Genomic DNA, 24,830 nt, shown 5'->3' with positions numbered 1-24,830 from the left:
GAAGAGGGAGAAAAAAAAAACTCAACAACTTTCACATCCCTTTCCTGTCTTGTTATACTTTCAGTGGCAAGATTTCTAACTTTAAATTAAAGAGCTGCCCTATTGAAGTCTAGGTGATAAAAATGCAGCTAATACGTAAGTTTTAGAATTCGTTATAACACCATGATATTCTAAAATAATTTGACAGGTATAACACATAGTAATTTCTTGGTAGGAAGGCAGATTTAGATTTTCATGATCCTCAGAGAGACTTTGTGTGTTATAAAACAGAATCATCTCAGGATCTAAAATTTCATCGCATTCATGCACCGAGGTTTCTTGGCTTCTCTGCTATCACTGAAAGTGATTAAATTTAGTCTCAAGTGCACCCCTTGGTGTCCCTCCTCACCTCAGATGCACTTGCAGAGACCTTGGCCGAGGCTCGTTAAAGGGACTGATTCCATCCCTTGTAAGGACACTGGTACGGGTGTTTCGCCTGTGTCAGTTTTACACACATGGGGCTTTAGCAATATAAAAATCTAGCTGGTAACCTTTTTTCTCTTTTTTATTTATTTTTTTGTTGCAAAGCACCATCACTAGGATTTTATTTTCATAGTTAAGACTTCCTTTTTAAGGAAGGAATCTAAACAATTTTCATTAACTCTCCTCCTAAACGTTTTATGGTAATTCTCCAGTAAATGTTTTCTGGAACATAATAACTGACACAGACTTCAGCAACTCACCCTCAGACAATCATTGCTGATTTCTAGTGGAGCCTTTAAATGAGAAAATTAATGGCACTATTTTCCTCAGACACCTTCCTCATTTAAAAAAAAAAAAAAAAAAAAAAAAAGCTTTAGCAGAGACTCATTCTAACCACAGAAGCTGAATCGCCGTAGCTTGTCTTCATGTGCTTTTTGAGCTTCAATACAACGCAGTTCAGCCTAACACTGGGGAATAGCCTCTCTTACTGCACTGAAACAAAATGTTTCAGGCGATAAAGCAGGCTGCTCATCTTCGTTTTCAACTGTCACGTTTAATAAAAGAATCTAAACAGGTTGCAATCAAGGCAGATGCATTCACTTAAAATACTTTGAATTTTTGTACGTGGATTTTTATCACCTTAGATTTATTTATATTTTTTGCTCTTTTTGATATACACACTCAAACTGTCCCTCTCCCAAAATTCATTTTATTATTTTAGAGCAGGTCTGCAGCATTTTGAGATGTGTGAGATTATTATTAGATATAAAAATAGATATGAAAACAATAGAAAAAAATCAAGGCCTTTTTTACTTGTAGTGCCAGCTTGTTATTTGGAATAGAATGTGGGCAAAGCTAACTAATAGAGAGAAAGCACCTTGTTATAATGCATGATATACATCAAAACAGATGCTGCATTTTTACCTCAAATAGCAAGAAGAAAAAGCTGTTATGAGGAAAAATTTTAAAATATCTTTCCTTACCTGCTCTACGCCAGAATTTCATGTGCTTAATTCCAACTGTAATCAATTTATCAGGCATATAAGGATTAATCTTAACGACAAAAATCTTATCTTTACTGCCCCTGAAATACAAAGCAAAATATACTGCTTTAATTAAAAATATATTTATTCCAATTTTAAATACATAATCGTTTACCTTGATAATGTATCCCTTTTCTATCTTGCTAAAGTTTATGTCTCTATCACTAACAAAAGTTGTTTTTTTTTTTTTTAAATAAGTTGGAATGAAAGGTAAAACTAAAATCCTGAATCCTGTTCTATTAGGTTTCCAGAATAAGAATGTGATTATGCTACTTCAGAAAGCCACTAGGTGGCATTTTCTTTGGAAAAGAAAATACTTAAAATATTTAAAACGCAACTATAGAACAGCAGTTAGACCTCAGGCAGCTCAGAATGAAACTTAGCAGTGTACAGCTGCATAACTTGCTGCACAATTTCTCTCATTCTAAAAACAAATAGCCATTCTCATCCACCTTTTCCTTGAAATTTTCTGTTTGTTCTTATAGAATAATGTATATATTGCAGTTATACCAATTTTCGTTGAAAATTTCAACTGCTGAAAACCGTTTGTGTCTGTTGCTAATGACTAAAGAACGAGTAGGCATCTATGCTGTAGCAATGTTGAAGAGGGTCACAGAAGCAAGGATTATAGGGAGGAAAAGCAAGACTTGTTTACAAACTTTGATCAGAGAATTCAGATGTACAGAGCCTCTGAATACAGATGTAATCATATTTTAGAATAACAAATTACAGAAGCAGCATATGGAGGTGCATGGAAAGAGTTTTGAAGATATTTTTTCTGAGCACATCAAACAAATATAAGTGAATTGTTTTCTATGTCTTCTCTCAGCAGACGAGCCACCACAGCAATTCTTATCGCCTTTATTGTAGTTGCTGCGTTCCTTGCTGGAGAAGCCTCCACCACCTTCAGAAGAGGCCCAGCAAAGGCATTCTGGGGCCTGAACCAAGCCCTTACCTTCAGGACTGGGTCTGGATTTGGGAAAAGAATCAAACTGGAAGGTCAGACCTGACCTCTGGAGCTGAGAGGTCAGGAAGCTGTCGAATGAGCTCCTCACATGAAGGTGGCCCAACATGAGCAGGATGTGATGCACGGGGGGCAACCCATGGGCTAGAATGGGAACAGATGCTTGAACCCTCCCATGAATCTCAGTCTGAAGCTGGGAATAAAGCCCATGTGTTGATAGAGATGCATCTCCTGAGTGTGGAGCTTGATCCATGGCTTTGGTGGAGCGTGGATCTAACTTGGCTGATTTTCAGCCCTGCTTTCCATGGAAGTGTCCTTGAGGAAACTTCCTGTTTTCCAGTCTGTGACTCAGGTGCTGCTGTTGTGCACCAGCAACACCAAGCACAATTATAAATTGTCACGACTTTGGGTGCAGGGGAGCATTCCTGAACCTGTTGCTCTGATGCTTCAGTGCAAGTTCGCCCATGTGCTCAGAGCACCTCATTCCCAAGAACTTGAAACCATGTGAGAATCAGTTATATTAAAAAAAAAAATAACTTTGGAGTATGAATGCAATCCTGTGCCACATGCTCTAGGTGATTTGGACATTCATGTGCAGGGGATTTGGACTAGATGATCTCCAAAGGTCCCTTCCAATCTTAATGATTCTGTGATTCAGTTTCTTTCCCCAAAGAAAGTTTTAAGGCTGTGCTAAAGCCATTGCCTATATGAATTAAGAAGTGAACAGAAAAGCAAGTTTATTAATTATCTACTGTTCTTTAATTAATATTTTGCTAAATGTCTTTTGACTAAATCTAGATACAAATTTTTAAATGAACTTAAATTCCTACCTTACTGCTGAAAGCTTCTCTCCTTTCTTCCAATCCCAGAGTACAATAGTATGATTGTCATCTATTCCAACAGAAGCCAAACGCTTCCCATCCGCTAGAAAAGTAAATTTATGATAAGAGTGATAGATAACATTAAGCTGCAATTATAAGAAACTATATTAAAGAACATTATAACTTCAGAAATACTATTTGAATACTATTTCTACAAATAACATAACTAAATACAGATATTGTGTATATATACATATACACACACAAACATAGTGTATATAAGAATATATACACAACTATGTTGAAGATAGGTAAATATAATATGACATGGTGTGCTTACGGGCAGCTTTGGCATTTGCTAGGTTTAATTTAGAGTGGTCACTTGGATGCAGTTTAGGTTTTTCTTAGGTTAAGAACTCTACAATCTATGTAGATTGGCAAACATCTCAGGCTAGACATTTAGCATTATCACAACTATCATCCTTAGACATTTGAATTATCCTGTCTGGAAATGGCACTAAGACCCTCTGTATTTGGATGAGATCCTCTGTTCAGAGGGTTGCTGACACAGCTGCACAAAAGCCTCCAACACGGGTTGTATCATGTGCATCCTCTGTTCACTCTGGGCATCCCTGTTCATTTCTAAACAGGAAATTACTAAAGCAATTTTTGGAAGTTTATGAAATATTCCTAAGCTTGGTAACAGAGTAAAATCTTTCAGCACTTCTGAATGTATACCATATGAATCTTCAAGAAAGATGTTATTTGTGGTTATTTGAGATGAACATCATCTTGCTACATACTTGTCTGAAATGGCTAAGCATCCATGTTAGAAATTGGGAAATGACATTTGGGCCAATGACATTGGTCTTTAAAAAGGAGAGCAAAGAAAGGCATGAAACACCAAAGTGTTCAGGTCCAATACTACTTATTCTTTGCAGTCACACACCTTCACTTATGAGATCAGAGGTCCTACGTAGGAAGACCAAATCATTAAAGAAGGTACAGAGGCCAGTGGAAGACAGAAATTTTAAGCTGGACCAGAAACTCAACATGTGGTGCAGAAATCTCAAAAGATTTAACTAACATGCTCTTATTGTAGTATGGCATGGGAAAAAAGAAGAGGTTCAGCTCCTTCCCAGGGAAGGGGGATTCCTCAGCGTGCTACTTGTGTGCTTTTTTCCTGGAAGCCTACCACCTGATCAATTGTTACTATTTTCTTAAATAAATAAATCTTACAGTCCTAATGCAGATGCAATATTTTTGAACAGGAAGCCATGAAAAGAAAACACACCTGGAAAGGTCTTCAGCTGCCAAATGGCACAGAACCTTTCCTTGTAGTTTAGAACATGCAAGACTATACAGCAGCACTGCTTAAGGAATGATCACTCTGAGATCACACTGGAGAATATTTTTAATACAGATATGGTATATAGAGTGTAGACCCTCAATATAGTACAAAGGAATTCCCACTTCCTCAATAGAACTGAGTAGTTTGCATTGCCATACAGAAAAGGGAAATTATAAATAAATAAATAAATACTTATTACCTGAAAAATCAACAGCACAAACACCATATTGGTGATAGCCCTTTAATACTGACAGTGGTTTTATTGTTTCTGTATCCCAAACGTGTATTGAAGAATCTCGACCAACCTGGAAATATTAATAGTTATAAGCATTTTTCATTTCTCATTCACTTCAGTTAATTAACCTTTAAAAACAAAATATTGCATTTTAACAAATTCTTCAAAAAGTACTTGAAAAAAGTCATAGTGATAAAATCTTCCTAATACTATTTGTTTTGGCTAACAGTATATTATTCCCTCTCCTGCTTCACAGCTACAATTCCCACAGGTGGCTGTTTCTTCCTTCCAAAGAACTTTGACATATTAATTACAATTAACTAATCTTACAATAGATTCAGCTTGTGAAAAAACTTCATTGATTGCACTGTGGCATATTTATTCCATCAATTACTTCTCAATCAATCATTCCTTGTCTAAAAATAAAAGGCTATTTTTATTTTTGGTAAGCTATTCCATGCTTGAGAAATCAAGGTGACTTCTGTTATTTTCTGGTGTCATGTCAGGTAACAAAGATTCTGTAATTCAGATGCTATTCCAACTCATACCAATGGAGTTGCCTTCAGGAGGCTAGCAATAATGCAATTAAGTAGAACCTGATAGGAAGGAACAAAATACGGTTTATCCTTTTCCAACAATGTTGGAACGTGTAGACGTATATATGAGTCATTATTTACAGGACAGTACACAAAGATAGGCTGTCCTGTAAATAACAGGAACATCATTCTTCCATGTTTGAGACAAAATGGGGATAGAAGATAAGCAAGCTGCTTCTGGTTTTGCCACAGACGTCCGTAATGTTTGCAAAGTTTTTTGTAATGTGCACTTTCAGAAGGATCTGAACTAATGCTGCCCAGGAAATTTGATTACTGCATTACCTAATTTTACTTCACAAATTCAATGTGCTTTTGATAAAAGAACTTTAGAAGGTACTTTAAAATAACAAAATCCTTGCACCTTCAATTCTTATTCTCTATTACACCAAATATTACCTCCAAATTAAACTGACTCCATTTTTCACATCTATGTTTTTAATCCATACAGCAACCAATACATTTATATTTGTCTTAAATATTTTCATACAAATTAAGCGTACTAGCCAAAAAAAAAAAAAAAAGTCAATTAAAAATCAATTAGAAATCTGAGCTCACCCCACATTTTTTTAAATCTTTGCTATGGTCTTCGGCTACGAACAGAGGTTTTGCAATTTTCAACCCTTAACAATAAAAACAATGACAACAACAACAACAACTCAACCCCAAATGTCAAATCCAACCTACAAGTCTTGGTATATAAACATTTATGGGAAGAGCTCTTTATCAGAAAACAGGGGAGAGAATAATTACTTCAAATTACTGTCTAGAGAAAGACAAAAATAACTATTATAAATGATACCTGTGCTGCTTGTACAAACCATGGATGGCTTGGCTAGAAGTGATAGCCAGAAATCCAATACATAACTCATTAAACTGGAATACTGGAATATAAGATTAATGGATTCCCAGAATTGTGATTCACTTCACAACTAAGAAATCTTTAAAAGTTAGCTGCATACTCCCCCTTAATTGTTATTCTGCAGCAGCCATATAAAACAACACAGAACAAAAACTTTAATCTTTTCATAGATGAAGAAGCAGTAAAGAGCCTTCAGCCAAAGACACTTATCAGAATTAATATAAACAAACTGGAAAACCACATGTGCTACAGTTCTCAACATGTTTCCACCTGCAAAAGAAATATTCTCCTTCACTGAATAAACGTAGACTGGACCCTCTTCCCCCCAGATATGCTTTGCTCTATGCAATGTGACAATATCAGATTCTTACTGCTGATAAACAGGCAAGCATGCACCCTACCTGGCCTGTGGCCACGTAGTCCTTCAGGGGATGAATCGCAAGGCAGAGGATGTCGTCATCATGCCCCAGGTAAAAGCGCTGGGTGTTCTGCTGCCGGTTGTACACCACGCCGACGGCTGCAACGTGGTATACGATTTCACCTGTCTGAGTGTAAAATAAGTTGCTTCGACAGTCGTAACCTCTGTAACTAAAGGAAAAAAAAAAAAAAAAAAAAAAAAAAAAGATTTGCACATCAAGATCACAACCAGATACAGTAAATACTCAATAAAATCAAAATATGCAAATGCAGCACATATAAAAGTTCACATTACTTACCAATTACTGTGCTGCTATTTTAAGTTTTTTAAACATGCCAACCTAATATTCATCTACCATTTTCAGCTATTGCTCAGAAATCAGTACTACTAGCACTAGCACGAAAGTAGCTGCTATTGAACAGTTGCTCTTCACCTCAAGTTTGGAAAAGGATGTAATGGCTATCACTTTTTCCAAACCACCTGTGAAATTGAGACAGGCAACATGTAATTCTATAAATTTGAAGATGCCCAAAACAATAATTTTGGATATCTCTTTACTACTGTCTGAAATCAGACAATAGAGTTCTCACAGAAAAAAAAGACAAAGCAGATTCCATGAAATTTAACGTTTCTGCAAACTTTCTATCAGGAAGATGAAGTATGTGTGTGTGTATATGTATATATATTTCCTTTTCTAAATCAACTTATTTTCTGTAGAAATTATCTCCTTTCTCAGATGGCATGAGCACACTAAATTCCAGTTAAGGCCCTTATGCACTGCTATAGCATGGATACATATTTCATTCTATACATGATTAACATTTAGTATCCCATCAAAACTGTGGTTTGGGGGGGCAGTGGGAGGCGGTATTTTCAAATACCTCAAATGCTCAGAAACCTACAGAAAGATCAATACGCAAACAAGATTTTCAATTGTACTTTTGGTAACTTTCTTTGGGCCTCAATGAAGGCAACATTTTTAAATGCATGAATTAAATTGGTTTCTTTCTTTCTTCTGATATGAACAATGCTCTATAAATTCTTGAAGCATCCTGTTTCTATGCAGTTACTTCCCTGTGTAGTTTCTTCCTGTTTCGGTTCTTACAGATCTTTGCTAAAGTCAACATTTTCTTAAAGATGCAGACAAATTCTGATTGCATTTCTAAAAGCACAATTGCATTTACTGGAGGGGAATGATTATGGGTAGAAGATGCCTGAATGTGTTGATTTAGGGATCATAAGGCTCTACCTGAGTACTACTAGCAGAATCAGTTGAAAAAACGCCAAAGATGATTAGCAAGTCATTTATAGCAAAGAAAACTAATCAGTCAGCATCTGCAATTCAAAACTAACAGAAATGTCTAATATCTATGCTACAAGATACTTCTCAGGATATTAATTATTTTTCTTGCCTAAAATCACGTACCATCAGAACAAATTACATCTAAACAGAAAACAAATGCAGAATTTCCTTTTAACAATGCAGTTCTTTAAGCTGTCATGCAAGAGCAAGATGTATCTCCACACGTAGCATCATGGAAATGAAAATACAAAAAAAAGTAGTAATTTTTTATTTGAAAGTACAAAAATAGTCTTTATCAAAGGAATTTATACACCCAACCCAAGTCACAAACTCTCTAAGACACAAGTTGAAAACATTTCACACAAAATTTCTGTGAATAAGCCTGTGCTCCTTGTTACCGGAGAGATACTAAGTAGTAGGAGTTGTAGGTTATTTCTGGAAGAACACAGACTTCTTATGTTTTTTACTGAAGAAATGTACTGTTAGACGTCTAAGTATTTTGGAGAATTCCCATTTAAAGAATCACCAAAACTTACTTGAATAGTTTCCACTACATAGCTTTGGTTTGGCTGCAGTCAGGCAACCTTTCAATGCCTCGTGAGTCACTGTCCCCCCAGGTCTCGACAAAAGTCTTTCTCTCTGCCCATCAGCTCTGAGGCTGAGTTACATGTCTGATCTTCTCAAAGTGACCTGCAGTTCAGACTCGTGCTAGAGGTGCTCTCTCCAGTCATGCTTCACTATCCCATGCACAACGGCCTTCACAAGCGCCTGAAGGCCCCAGCTGTGCAGGTGAGCCAGTTAAAATCTGGTTTCTGTCTGGTTTCCACACAAAGTGCAGCAGTCAGGCAATACGAGCAGGCAGTGACCTTCCCTGTTGGTCTTCTATGGCCTTTTAGAGGGACATAATATACAACGGCCCACAGCAGCTATGAAGAAATAAAACTAAAACAACCTACTGCAGCGTGCAACATCAACCATGGAAGGATGTGACAACACTCAGTGAAGGGCCTGCATGTGCAGTGCCCAGACAGATATCTGGGCCTCCTCGCCTCAGACATCCTTTTCCTATGCTTCACTGTCCACTCGGCTCCGTTAAGAATATTGGATTACCTCTGCAAGCACAGAATCATAAGAATTATGACACCACAGACACCATATAAAAAAGCTGCTACAAAAACAGGCATGTTTGAAGAAAGGTTTTAGAAATACTAGAAACACTATCAAGGAATTTCTTTAAAACTCGCTGAGAAAGGCCGAACAAGGCATACCAGCTGCAAAATTAGCAGGCAGAGGATACTTAGCAGTAATACATAAAAATAAAAAATATTAAGGCAGCAAAAGGGTCTTAAGACTTTTACTTGCAACCCACACATTCGGAAGTTTCCTAGCTCCTGTCAAGGCAACTGCCCATATATTCTAAACAAAGCAAAGTGGAAACTGTGTATGTTAATGCTATATATCACAGGAATACAAAACAAAATGAAAACACAAATGTATTTAGGATATAGGAAAATAGTTCTGATTACTCATATCTATAACTTCTTATAACCCAAGTCTGTATTTTAGTTCACTTCCTCCACATGAAACACCTTTGGAAACCTACCTAACACATGCTACCTTTCTCACATGCCAGTATAGTAACTCCCCAATTATAAGCACTGAGTCGAAGCAAGGAATACCTCAGAAGGTGCATCCCTTTTATGTCTCTGTACCACCACTGTCAAAGACATGGCAGAAAGGAAATACAGGACTTGGCAAAAAGATATCAAACTAGAAATCCACTTTAGTAATCTGCTTCTAATAGTGATACCATCACATCTCTTAGAGAAAGATGCACATAACAGGGGAAACTTGCCTTTTCATCCATATTAAGCAGTGGCTGGTTCACATGCTAAGCATTCTTTTTTTATGCCCTTCCAAAAAAGGAAGTAACAAGAGACTTGAAAGATATCTTATAGGAAATGAAAAGACTTCTACAAGTTCAACTTTCAAAGCAGTTCACAATTTCAAAACACAAAAATAACATGTTCACAAAGAAAGCAAAAAGCTTCCTATTTTTCTAGCACCCCTTTTCACACTTTTAAGGAACATACAAGACATTTCCATAGCACCTAAAAAAGATGAAGCAAAGCAAACTTCCTGAATCAGAGAATATGCCTATTACTCACTTGGAAGTGGGTCACTTTAAAGTTAACAGCTTGGGCATTGGGAAAAATCTGTTGTTCAGCATGGAATCTTCATTAGTTTCCTTGATGCACACTGGGTTATCAGACACAACTCAACTGGACATTCTACTTCTGGTCATTCCTGGATATTCTGGCCAAGCTTCACTTCTGTTGTGAAGGAAATAACAATAATCCCAAAGATCCGGGTCCCTTGCTTGTGCTACAGCTGCCTCAGGATGGTTTGGTTGGATACTTAGCTCAGAATTGAAAGATTACAGCTACCCACCTTGTTGCATTTTCTACATAGGTATCAAAATCTTCAACTGAGAATCCTCAAGTATCAAAAGAGACTAATGTGTATCAACAGCTCTGTACCCAGTTTCCCACTCGTCATTACTTACAAAATATTCAGCAAATCTGTCTTTTCTACAGATAAAATTGCCAAGTTAAATGACTAGCTATTCTTAGCCAATTAATTTATTAAGGAATCCATTTGGAATCCTTCTAAAAACAAACTAATGATCCAGACAACAATGAGCAAAAAAATATCACCAGCAATTTATCTGTGCATTTATTTAACTCTACAGAGTAAGTTGCATTCCTGCAAAGAGGTATGTCTAAAAGGAGAACACAGTATTACCCAAATTCCAAACTTTCTGCCCCCGCCCCGCCCCAAATCATGGGAATTTATACTTCTTTTCATTATTCTTTTGTCATAACATCTATGGTCAACTTGCTTTAAAATAACATATTTTTGTTCTGATCAAAGTCTTCACTTCTGAAGAGTTATCAACTACTAAAGAAGAAATCGTAAGATTTCAAGGAGACCTTGAAGAAGGTCTTGAATAAGTTATTTTCCTAAAATTATTTCCTACCAAAAAGCAAACAAAACTGAATTCTAACATTCTTACAGGACCTACTAAGAATTCTAAGAACTGCTACTAGACAAGGTTTCTATTGTAGCTTCAGTAATGTTATTTTTTCAGATACTTAAAAATATGGTTGAAAGCCAATTATTGTATTTATTCACTTTTATTCAAATATAAGCCTCAACTAAAATTTCAGAGCATATTCATGTTAGGATATATATACAGGATAGGATATACAAGGATATACAAAATAGGATATAGGATATACAAAACTAGTCTATCTTGTCATCAAACCTTTTTAATAATCAAAGATAAGTTTATTTTTTCATAATCAAGGAAAAAATTAATTTACAAAGCAACTGATAAAGTATTCCATCGGATTCTTAAATCATAAATGACAACATACAAAACACAAAATCAGTCAGTGCAGTCTGCTTGTGTATTTCAAATAATTTTATTTTTCATACCCATGAACAAAATGCAATCTTATACTGTTCCCTGGAGCACTCTCTCGTCTCTTAGAAGCTGCACTTTTTCTTTTTTCTTTGCATTGCTCTTTAAGTTGAGGTAGATCTTCTTTGTAAACCTTCAAGAAAGAGTATACATATAAATTAAGAGATTCTCAAAAAAAATATGCTTCTGAACTCAGCCACTTTTCACACTCAAAAATGGGTACTGCCATCACCAAATATATATATATATATATATAGCTACATAGTAATTTAAATAATGTAGAAATTGAAACCAAAATTCTAAAGAGTACATGTGATCATTTTGTTTTTGTTCTGTTTGAACATGTAGATAGTAGTGGTTCTAAAGCTTTTGCTAAATGTCTCAGATTTCAAGAGGTGGTGATTAAAGATCTACTTGAACCCTAGAAAACACAGAAGAACTATAATCTTTACCTGCCGACGATAGGTGATCTGGGTCTCTTGTTCAATTTCAGAGTCCAGCTCTGGAACATCAGACTGATCTGAATCTGACTCATCACTATTAGAATCAACCAGACTCTCTGTAATCAGGAAAACAGAAATAGCAACCTAATTACAATACAAGAAGTGTTTAAAACAACAACTTAATGTTTCTGATTAGATTATCAATGCTTACATTGACTACAACATTAACTGTTAACGTTTGACAGGATCACATGAGGCTTTCCTGAATTCCACTGGTACTGCAAAGCCAACTTGAAAGTACATAGGAATTTGTGTGCATTTGTTTTTGAGAGCAAGCTACTTTTCATTCAACATTCAGAGGAAAGGAAGAAAGAAGAGACTGAAGTGATGTGTATAAAACAGAAACTAAGATCTGTGGTAGAAGTAGAAAATATTCAGGTAGATTAAGAAAAAAAAAAAAAAAGAGTAACCATATAGAAGATAAAAATGGCAACATTTTCAATGACTGCAGAAAAAGAGTAATTACTTAATGTTTCTGTTTTACATACGGGAGAAAGCCAAGAAAATGACATATCACATTTTTCATTCCAACAGGAACTAAAAAGAATTTTAACAGAGAGCCACTGGAACCAGTTAATTTGAAATCAGCTTGTCTGGATACCAACTGTATTTCTTCTACTTAACTAAGGGGTAATTCTATATCATGGAAATTTAAAAAGTTAAGAGAAAGCAAATATTTAAAAAATAAAAGGAAGAAAAAGGTGAGGGGCTTAACCACTGTGGTTAAATAGAATCTGTCACTGTCGACAGTTTTGGACATTAACACCTGAGTGATTGCAATGCAACTTGATTTGCACTGAATTTAAATTATGAAATCAGATTATGCTCATCAAACAAGATCCATAAAAGCAGAGCTTGATTAATTGCACTTTACTTCTTTATGAAATCATAATCCTAGTTGATAAACGGTAATACTTTTGGACATCTCTGCAATATTTGATTGAGTAATTGGTCTTGCACAATATTGCAATTAAGAAACTGGACAGAAAAATCGATTTAGAACACAATGGAATTTTAAAAGATCTCATAACACAATTGTAATCAGAGAATCATCATTCAGCAGAAATATTTCTAGAAATACGCAATAAAGTGCAATCCTTCAAGCTATACAACTTAGTAGTAAGTGGTATATATAGTGTCATGCAGCCTGACATAAGGTCACATACCTACCAACAAGGAACATACACTACACTTACAGTATGGGATTTTTATCTCAGGAAGCAGTGGCTAACGAGAAATTTGGGTCATGGGAAATAATTGACTGAAAATGCATTCCCAGCATGAAGGACCAAATCAGCTGGCTTTCTGGTGAATCTCAAGATGATGTAGAGAACTATTGCTTCTTCTTTGGCACTGATTTGTCCAGTACTAAATCAGTACTCACTTCTGATGTTCACATTCAGGAAAAGTACTGATAGAGCTGAGAGAATTGGAGCAACAATTAAATGAATTATGGGTAAACACGACATATATTGAAACAATAATGGAATTTTAAAAAAGAAATCAGTGTATTTGGAGAAACAAAGCAAACTGCTACATCTTCAACCAGTCAACTAATAAAGAGGCAAAATAACTTATTTCAACTGTAGCCTTGAGCTTGTAATAATAATTACTATTATTATTATAAAAAATATCAGTATACAGGTTTATGCTGCACATTCGCATCAAAAATTCCTCTTTACACATAAACATGCAGGGTGAGTGAGATTTTATGCAGAGTTTTAACCAGTAATTTTTTTTGGAAGAGGCATTATGTCACACCAAGTTCATTTACTTTACTGATTTTAATCCACAACTACAGATGAAGAATGTTCTTGAAGGCAAAGTGCTTACATATATTGGAAAATAACATTAATGTTTGGCAAAACATTTCTCTAATCTGAAAGATGGTTCTAACACTGTTAGACTAATATGAACTAACTAAACTTTTTTTTTTTTTGGTGCAGTTAAATTGTTTGACCTAGGTAATGGGTTTTTTTATTTGTAAACAACATTTTTCTGTATAAAATATAGCATTTTGATTTTATACTTCGTTTTGTTTTTCCAACTATAAAGATTATTCTTTCTTGTCCATTATTATATTTTCTCCTAAAAATGCATGCCAAAATCCTGAATTTAGCATGTGTCTTCCTCAACTCAGTGAGGTAAGATATCGCTATGGGTAGATTCATATTGACGACCAGAACTTTTAAGATTATCCTTGCAGAAGGAACACAGCGCTGTTTTTGCAAACTTGATAGACTGTACATTCAGGGTGCAAGCAAGTCTTTAGGTGATACTATGAAAACTGCAAAGTTTAAAGAACTTCATGAAACCGGAGAATTCTAAGCTATGCTTGCACCAACCAACTTTACTTCCTTATTAATACCCTTCGTCCAATTATTTTGTAAGTTATTTACCTTGGGGTGCTATATGAAGAGAGTCCTTCAATTTCCGATCGGGTACAAATTTCCACTGAAAGACAGAATGATCAGCTCCTCCAATAGAGACAACCCACTGGTGATCATGGGACCACCTGACATTTGTCACATGAGCAGAATGTCCAAGGTATTTTTTAAATTTTGCCCCTAGAACAAAAAGAAAAATTCCTTTCAATACATGTGAAACACTTTTTTCAGAGCATATCAGAAAAATGCATCAAGAAACCCTTCTACAAAGTAATAGTTCGATTAAGAAACCTCAGTTACAGGTGTTACCCTAATAGCACCAAAGTAGGGCATTATTCCTAAATTTTAATATGACTTTATGATAAATATTTAAAGTTAGATTTCATGATATAATATCTTTAACAAGTCAAACAGAAACAGAGAAGACACATGATATTCCAATATGAGGCATAATAATTCTTGATGCATTTATTTAAGTAGCCAATATTTTAATTTAATTAACTTTTAAACCATATATATTTAGGATAGAGAAAAGAAGTTTCCCATATATATATTCTCATTTTTTTTATAGCAGACATTATAAAATACAAAGCCTTTTTTTTTTGAATAACAAAAATTCATAAGCATTTCTAATTGAACTCAAACAAAAGCACTACCTTTTCTTAGACATGGATATCGAAAGAGTTTTACTATTCCATAATCATCAGCTGTAACCAAAACTTGACCAATAAAATTTGCATCTACAGAATTTATATCATTTATATCTGAATATTTGGGCCAAATTCCATTAACTTCAAGGCCAGAAACACAGGTCCATGATGCCCACTGAATGACTTTTAATTCTTCCTTGTTTGTTACTTCTTTTCCACCTGATAGAAAAAAAATGAAGTTATTTTTCAATATTTACTTACACATTTTCTGAATAACGTAGAGTTTTCAAAAAATATCCAGAAATTAAATGCAATCGACATAGAATTAAAAAACAGGCATTGTAACAACATCCTCTTATAACATTGTAATAGCACCTTCTGTCTCGTTCGCTGCACTGAATCAGAGTCATATACAGAATGAGTTAGATACATCAGCAAAGAGAGTCACAAAAATGCCCCATCGAACTATAAGCAATGCACAGTGCAAAGTGCAAATACTACATCATAAATGAAGGGAGAATACAGCAAGTGATGATGACAAAAATACTCAATATTAATATTATAAGTAGAAAAAAAATATAGAATGCAATTATGTAACAACTGCATACACACAGTCAAACCTTGTGCCACAGAACACTGCTGCATCATGACTATTTAAATTTGGAGATTTATGTAATGTACACATACATAATATCCACTGCAAAGGGGATTATTTTGACCAAGAAACATTTCACAGGTATGGGTCTACTCCTATTGTCTTGTAAATATTTACAATAATGGAGTTGCCACATACTCTGAATCTGCAAACTAAATCTTAATATATTAATTATCATAATACAATTTATGTAATCTGTGAAATACCCAGCTAAATTTCATTCTAATATTTTTTTCATTTTGAAGGTTGCAAGCTTGAATCTTTTACTTATCACAGCTTCAACATTTCTTTTAGCCCACAGTGAATAGCTCCTAACATGCTGTTATCCTTACGTTAGCAACTCTGTATCTCAATTATCATTTTCTATATCGTTGCCTAATCCAGTTACAGTGCCACATTCATTTGTGTCCTATTTCTGTGATTGTTTCTATCAAATGCAAATTTCCAATTGTAAAATCCCTTGCAAATCAAATTCCTCAGTTGAGCTGCAGATATAGTTCTAGAAAACAAGATGACCTGAGACAGAATTTTTGATCTTGACATATATTTTCAAAACCTTCAGGGCAAACTATAACCTATTTAATATTCAAGCTCAATACTACAATGCTATTAAGATAAAGAGAATTTGAATATATGATTTTTTTCTCTTGAAATACGAGAATGAAGTTTTACTTTTGAGAAATAAAATGAATTATAAGAAGTCAGCATCTCCTCCATTAAAACGTGTGCAGTTAATAAGAGTATATACATAAGGACAAAAATATTTAAGTAAGTTTGGCAAAAATATTGTACTAACTCAGATATAGCCAATATTTATACAAACTTGAAAAGGAAACTTTTTCTGTACAAATCAGTTCTTGGAACCAGGATCTATATTTAGCTGTTTTCATAAAACTCCTGTAGATCTCTAACATGTTCCAATTCTCATGAAGGCAGCTTAAAAATCTTACTTGGCATCCTGTAAAACAGTCTTTTCCCATTGCCATCATTGGTTTGTAAATATTTACTGTCTGAAGACCAATCCATATGGGTGATGAAACTTAAAGATCCAATACATTCCCCAACTTTTTTGTATCGCTGAACAACACCGTATATATCCACAGAGCTGTCATTAGAACCAACAGCTAGGAAATTTCCATCTGGTGAATATTTTAGTTCATGAATAGCTTCTTTCCTGTCCTTGATATGAACAACTTCAGTCATATCTCTGTAGTATGAAAGAAGGTCATAAGTATAGAAAAGTTTTGTTACATGGTCAAGTTCCTCAAGTTCCCAGTTTTAAAAAATGACAAAATTGTAAAATGACAAAATGAACTTTACTAGTATAGGTACAAGCATAGCACTGCTACTTTTATGATTGAGTATGTCTTAGTGCCCAAAAAGACAAAAAGGATCACTGACACATAAGGTCCTGTATTGGCTCATGCAGAGTGAACAAAAAAAAAAGAAAAAAAAAGTGATCATTTACTTTATTTCCTAACAGTTCAAGAACAAGTAACAAAGCTAGTACCTAAAGTAAATTCTATCCTAGAACCCTGCCTTACTTAACAAGTAAAGTATTTTTCCTTTCTAAATGTGCTGTTATGGCAAGTCTCTTCCTTCAAACCGGAGGACCAGCAATTTTAAACAGAAATTAAGTGAGCGCTTCCTGAAAACTCAGTAGAATCAGTGTGTATATATACACTTTATCAATAAAAACAATTAGAAGGCCTTTATAATATAGCAACTTTTAATTTTTGTAATGTACCTGACTCGAAGCACAGTGAAAGAGCCGTCCTTCATGCCGAGGGCAAGATGGATTCCATCGGTACTAACCGCTGCACAGCGGATTGGTTCCTCCATGTTGCACCGCGCAATCAGGGCATGGTCTATTAAGCTCCAAATTCTAAAATGCAGTAATAATTATAAATATGGACAATACTTTGTAAATGTGTAAAAGAAAACATGAAGCCTGCAGTTTCAATAGTGATGGATACGGTAGTGTCCAACTTTAAAATAACTTTCCATCAGAAACTTTTAAGACAGAAGTATTCCAAACAGAAAAAGAATACCTTTGTATTTAAAATAGCGTGGAAGAATCTAATGAGAAAATTCAGGGGCTGATTAACTTTGTTTGACTTTCTCAAAACACAAATAAGGAGGAAATATTTTTAAAATATTCTAGTGAAAATTCTACTGGGTAAATTATTCTGTTAATTGTTTTACCTCAGAAAAGGTTGAAGAACAATTAAACCATTTACAGTATAAATATATGCCTGTTAATAAGTTCTCATTCATAATACATCTGAACTCCACACATGTAATTAGGCAATATTATAACTTCTGAGTTTTACTAATAATAGATTGTAATTACAAGACATGTACAATATCTGTCATTTAATATATATCTAGAATTCTATAGCAGGATTTCAAAATTTATAATTCAGCACTTAGACATTTAACAAAAATGCCAATACTTAATTTCTAATAGAGAAGAGGGTTTTTTTGTTTGGAATTTTTTTCTTTTTTTAAGCAGAAGAGCTAAACTTGTAAGTTTATCCTACTAAGGGAATCATTACAAGGCTTTCTGAGAATATAGATCTTTCTTACTATGGATGCATTAAGTTTATTGCAATTTCTAAATGAGAAACTAATTCTCATCATATCAAAAGAAAAAATGAACCTGGGAAGAGTGAAAATGGTAAGTGCTGGACTATACTATGCAAAGATTATAAGAGTAGAGATAAGATTCACAGTCTAGATGATTCACTGCGTACAGCCAATAGTTCATGTGGTCAACTTGACATCTAGTTTGTTTTTATGCAACCTGTCAATGTCCGTTATAATTGCTCTAACGGAAATATTTATTGGATACCTGTACACACATAGGTGTATTTAATATTAGGCTCCATTAAATTTGTTAAAATTGGATAATTTCTGTAAATTTTGTAAAGTATCCATTTCCACTACATTTTAGTATTACAGAACTCTAATATCATGCATAATTTAACCGGGTCACAAACACATGAATATCACATTTTACTGCCATTAAAATGGGTACATTTCAATCATGTTTTCCATAAAATGAGCTGTGGATATAAAATATTATGCAGTATAAAAATACATATACGTGTGTGTATATACATATACATAAATATAGACCTGACTGATCGATCATCACTTCCAGTCATTGCTAATGGTTTTGTAGGATGGACAGCCAAAGCCCACAGTTCTCCTTCACAGTGTCCCTGCATTATCAGGAAAGGCTTATTACGTTCATGCACCACAATTTCAAAAATTTCGCTGTCTTGTGTCCCAACTAGTATATGGTCTCCTCTCCAGCACACACTTCTTACAGAGAGACCTGCAGGAGGAGAAGATTGTCATATATTTTAATATAAGTAATTCTGTGAACCGGTGAAATAAAAGTAACATTTGACAAAGAATATGTAACAAAACCATGAAAACCAAGAAAATATCAAGAAATACCATAAATATACTTTCACATATTCTTCCATTTACTCTCATTATGTATTCCCAACTACATCCACATCTACCGTCCGTGGAACAGTAACTTTTCCACACAATTCAACTCAATTTTAAAAAGTCTAATTTTAAGTAGTAGTCAATCCCTGTATTATGAGATCTCTAAGAGGAAGATAATACTGACCTTTGCTGACAGAAATATTCAAAAATGTAATTCAAAATAGCTGACAATATAAAATACAATTTCTGATCAAACAGCAGACCTATATGACTAATTGGGCTACTCCAAGTTAGTCAGTGACAGTAGTATCTGTGGAGTATATCTTAGAAGTAATGCAAGACAGTGAAAGAACCTGACCTTCTCCCCAGCTTGTTTTTCTGAGATGCTTCCCCTCCCCCTCCAAAGCCAGTCTTCATAACATCCGAGTATCTGGAAGTATTTTTTCCAACTAAAATAGACCTTACTGCCAACAACATAAAAAGACTTGAAAAAGGATGAGGATGGAATCTAATACACATTTCTGGGCAACAGATAGCTCCACTGAAAACCTGGAGGCTAAGTGCTCACAAGTTGCACATGGTTGTGGAGAATAATAAACAAAATGAAAACTAGGACACATGTATACTGAGAAGAACTTATATACTGAGAAGGACTTATATACTGAGACACCCTGTTTTAGGAATAGGCACTTTAAAAACTGTATTCACTACAGCCTGCTCATATAAATCAATTTTGCCAGTCTCAGGCGTAGCTAACAACCAGCTCTTTGCAATGCCCATGTTCAACTCACTTTGCCTAAAAAATGAATTTTGTAGCGGGCAGGTCCAGAATGTTTGTTGAAAAAACTATTCTGGATTAATATATAAATGAGGCAATATTATACCTATAAAGCTAAGGAAAGGAATACTGTTTTAGTATGAGTCAATGTGCTTCTGAAAAATATTTAACCGTAAAGGGAAGATAAGTTACTGAAGTTACAAAGAAAAAAAAAAAGCCTTAGCAGCAGTGAACATGAGGGTTAGCATTCCAATCCTATGCATCTGCATTGGTGTTTTAGTTCTGACAAGGAAAGCTTTAGAAGTGCAACTCCTGGATCATGCTTACTTAGAACACTTTGCCCTCAGAACAGCCTCTGAGTGCAAAAAAACTGCCATGTGAAACCGAACTGAAAGATGTGGAGTGCCCTCCAACTGCTGAGCAATGTTCATTCCACAGAACCAGACCAGTAGTACTTCAATTAAGCGTCCCCCAAAATGGATACACATTGCAGATGCAAGCCTTCAGCATCAACTGTTTCACTTTACACCTTTATTCTTCTTGTGACACAGTAATGAATATAGGCACGACCACCCTATCATTCACTTCTATGATACGAACATTACATGGCTATATTGTCCACAGCTAGTAAAAAATAAAAAAATAGTCAGAATGTTTGATTAAGAGATTTGTTTTGGTAATCTGAAGCTTCTTGTGGTGGTTGCAGATATGCTGGAAAACAGCTTGGTTGCAAAGAGATACATCTAGAGACAATGGGCAGACATCCATACAGATGCAGTACTTGAGTGGGCATATGCAGATAAAATTATCCACAGATAGAAGTATGAGAGAGGCAGAGAATGCAACTAAAAAAGTGAATAGGAGAGGTCATGAAGGTAATCTTGAAAGGGATATGGTAAAAATAACCACTAATACAAAAGACCAAAGGGAGAAGATTCAGGAAACTGAATTTAATAAAAACTGTTAGCTGCTACTGGTATTTGACAAGCAAGACGAGGTAGAGTTCCCATAACGGATCAAGAACAACTACGCAGAGCTCCTGGCAAGTGTCTCTTCCTTTAAAAGCAAAGGAGACCCTTTGGGGAAGAGAAAAAGTTCAAAAAAACAAACAGGGTACAAAATGAAACTTTCAACTGCATGCAATAGAAACGTGTATGTGTTTAGCTGCAAAGTTTTTACCAAAAATGGACGTATGTTTATGCTCAAAAAAATGGAGGCTGAACAAAATTATAACAAGTGTTTCACAGTCCTATTACAGCAGTCACTGCTACACTACTATTATTGTTGCTAAAATAAAATGACATCTCATTTTGTTAGAGACCTAAAGGGGGCTACATTTAAACTGAAATATATACTGAAAAATAAATATACTGAAAGAGAAAATACCTACAAAAACTATTAATTAACAACAGCAAAAGTGACAGATACACTGACATTAGTATCATTTTGAAAATGAGAGACAACAGCAGAATAGCTTCATTTCAAAATGCATTCCCTTAGAATTTAATTAACAGATCTGAAGCATCTCCAAAGAATATTAAGTTAGTGGGTTAAAGGGTAACAGAAGACAGAAACATAGCTTAACACAAACAGGTATTTTTCCTTTACTCTTGACAAATACATTTAAAACTAAATTTAATCTTCCTAATTTGAAGGGGCAAGTGCAATTATCTACGCACTCCAGTGAAAGACTAATTATAGTTTCAGTGAAATCCTAATATGTAACTATTGTATTTAGAAATAATGAACTTGTGATTTATTAAACGGTTTGAAATGAATCTGTCAGGTATCACAGAAACTGAAATGACTACCCAGAAAAAATAAATTAAAGCATAGGTTTATAAAATACTGGAGATAGAAAATGAGTCTATCTTCCTGAGAAGCAAAGAATGTATGAACACGGATGATGTTTGTCCTTTGGAGACTGAAGGGATTATTTCTCTTAAATTGTCCCAGTCACGACATTCACTGTACTCCAGTGCATCTAGAACAGGCTGCATCCAGTCTTGTTGGAATATTTGACAATCTTAGTTGGGTTTCAAAATCAATAACAAAACACAAATGCTTATTTTTGTTGTTTGTAATAAGTTATTCATTGCTACTGACATATCTGACTGTCTTCAGACACTGCGCCACACGTCATATTCTTGGCACGACCTTAGAAAAGGTTAGTGCAAAATGAGTGGCTGGGAGGAACTAATTCCACCGAGAACAATACTGTGAGTGACACTAGTGCTGCAGTGCAAGTTCATCTCATTTTTCCAGTTTACTACAGCAACAATATCTAGGATGATAATGTTAAATATACTGTAAATTGCTAGATATAACATTTTAATATGACACAGACCACCAACTGAAGTCATTCCTTATACATTTGGTATATCTAGGCAGAGTTCTAAATACTATGGAAGTGTGAATTAGTATCTCCATAAAGTTTTTCTAAAAATCTGGTTAACTATAGAAGGCAATACTGCACTCTTGTTTTTCATCATAGACCTCATCGTGTCTTCCAAGTTCTCTGTCAATGTTACTGTTGCTTGGTAAAACTTGCTGTGCTATAGAAGAAATGTGCATCTTTTCAGTTCAGAGGAAAAAAAGTTCATTCTCTGTGTCTATAAATTCTCTATGTCATTTTACATTTCTTTGAAGGACTATGTCATCTTCACCAGCAGGCATTCTCAAAACACAGAATACTTCTCATCTGGCAAATAATTCATATGACCATGCAACCATTTTTTTCTTTAAAAAAAAAAAACAAACAAAAAAACAAAGTCTTTGCTTTTTTAAAACAGTGACAAATTTCCTACCTGATGGTACACCAAAAGTGACAGGATTCTTTTTACCTTTATATCCTTGGTCTGTTTCCCTGAGATCAATCACAGTAATTGGTTTAAAATTTAAATCCCACAAGCGAACGCAGCCATCCCTGCCACCAGTGGCAAACCCTTCCTCACAGGCATTCATGCTGAAAATTCCTGCCTGAAGAGGAAAGAAAATTCTCTTTAACGAAACAGACAAGTTACAGATTCCATGATGCAAAGCAGAATTCTTCTCAGCGATGGTAGAGAATGTTTTCCCACCTCTTATGCTGTTGAAAGGACCAAGGGCCTCTGTAATGTATTGAGCACGTCAAGCACATTAGCATGACCTTTGCTATAGTAAACACGGCAAAAGGGTAAAACAGTCAGACTGTAATCTTTGATTCAAGTGGCTAAAATGAACAACAACAATATGCACAGTCACCAGATTAACCTATGCTCACACTATAAAACAATCTATTAAAACACTGTACTCATCTAACCTACAAATTGAAATTATTTCATGGATTGGAGCTCTAAAAACATTGTTTATTATGACTCACCACTCCAAACTACAAAGTAACATTTACTATATCTAATTAATCCATTTTCTTTGTACAAATATCTCACATACACAAAAGCATCGTGCTTTCAAGGAACAGGCTAATGACTCTGAACTGGTCGAGTATTTTTGGTCCAATGTCAGCAGAAAGGTTTCCAGTGATCTCAATTAGGCTTGGTTCAGGCCCTTTATTGTTATTAGTCAGCTTCTATGCAATCAGTTCATAAACATAACTTTTTTTTTTTTTTTTTTTTACATTTTATGACAAAGAATATAAATTTATAATAATATTTTATCATTTATTATAAAGGTAGGGTTAAGAAACAAGAACTAAAACAACTGACCTGTCTAACTTATTTTATAAAGCATCTCAGGCATTTCAGCACATGGGGCTACGAAAAACACAACTTCAGCTAATACTTCTGTGAGAAGTTTAAAAATTATTCCTAAACTTAATGGAAATATTTAACATTGTCAGCTACAACACACACACAAAAAAAGAGGAAATCATTAAAAATTATGGAAGAGAAAATGTGGTTCTTAACTACTGTCATAGAGATAGTAAAACAATAAGAAGCATAAAACCTCTATTATTTTGAAATTTTGGTTTTGTAAAGGAGAAGTACAGTTCCTACAGTTTCCCATCTGAGATGTAATTTTGAAGTACTGAAGCACATTACTGCCAACGGTGAAACTATTTGCAAAAGGGAGATTAATACTGAAGAGAAAAACAACTGAGAATCCAGTGTTGTGGCTTGTAAGAATTTCCATTCCTCAGATTTTACAGAAAAAGCAACATATTGGTGAAATGTCCGAAGACAATTAAGACTCAAAGATAAATGTGGTAGAACTCAGCTTTTTCAATGTGAAATATCCATACTTTGGACATTGGCTTTTACGATATGCCACATTTTCAGAAATATTTGTGACTAAAGAGAAATGCAGTAGACTTTTCAAGTCATAAGCAGATTGGAAGACCAACTCGTATTATCTCTAATTTTCTGAAAATCCTCTTTTAGTTTCTTTAGAACCCTAAAGACTTTTTGAAAATACAATCCAAACTATGTTTGGTTTTGCGTGTGTATGCCCATCTGTTTTACTGCATTAACTTTCTATTACCATTGAGCAAATCTGAGGCTGAAGGAGTTTTAGCTCGTTTTGTATCATGTACCAAATTCTACCCAAGGTTTGGCATACTTAAGTCTTCTAAAGCTCTTTTTGGAACGCAGCTTTGATAACAGAATTAGATTATTTTCTTTTTCTTCTGATTAACTCCCTTTAAAATCCATGATTTAATTAGTATTAGAAACAAATCAGACATGTGGTGATGTGGGTTACTGGCTGAATGTTCTGAAGATAAGATCAAGTGGGTCCAGAATTAATCTGCTTCCCATTGCACAGAATATCCTTATCTTGAAAAGGACATACTGGTTGTCAAGGAGATTTGGCAGATGTGCTTGCTCAATCTCTTGAAATAGGACATCCTCATGTCA

General features: G+C 34.8%; 1 protein-coding gene across 1 annotated transcript in view; it reads right to left on the bottom strand.

Moving 5' to 3' along the window:
• EML5 (EMAP like 5) overlaps positions 1–24,830 on the bottom strand; it is a 98,041-nt gene that overhangs the window by 41,458 nt on the left and 31,753 nt on the right. Inside the window, exons 6-17 of the mRNA XM_088539740.1 lie at positions 22,821–22,956; positions 18,876–19,077; positions 17,482–17,619; positions 16,685–16,941; positions 15,086–15,298; positions 14,442–14,609; positions 11,992–12,098; positions 11,554–11,672; positions 6,733–6,919; positions 4,841–4,946; positions 3,300–3,393; positions 1,446–1,546 (exon numbers count right to left, since the gene is read on the bottom strand). Of these exons, the coding sequence (XP_088395866.1) occupies positions 1,446–1,546; positions 3,300–3,393; positions 4,841–4,946; positions 6,733–6,919; positions 11,554–11,672; positions 11,992–12,098; positions 14,442–14,609; positions 15,086–15,298; positions 16,685–16,941; positions 17,482–17,619; positions 18,876–19,077; positions 22,821–22,956 (1,828 nt within the window). The remainder of the gene's footprint in view (positions 1–1,445; positions 1,547–3,299; positions 3,394–4,840; positions 4,947–6,732; positions 6,920–11,553; positions 11,673–11,991; positions 12,099–14,441; positions 14,610–15,085; positions 15,299–16,684; positions 16,942–17,481; positions 17,620–18,875; positions 19,078–22,820; positions 22,957–24,830) is intronic.

This window comes from Tinamus guttatus, unplaced genomic scaffold (genome assembly GCF_059628265.1).
Source record: "Tinamus guttatus ecotype Peru unplaced genomic scaffold, ASM5962826v1 Tinamus_guttatus_pri_ptg000048l, whole genome shotgun sequence".
NCBI lineage: Eukaryota > Metazoa > Chordata > Aves > Tinamiformes > Tinamidae > Tinamus > Tinamus guttatus.
This window is presented reverse-complemented; position numbering and strand designations above follow the sequence as displayed.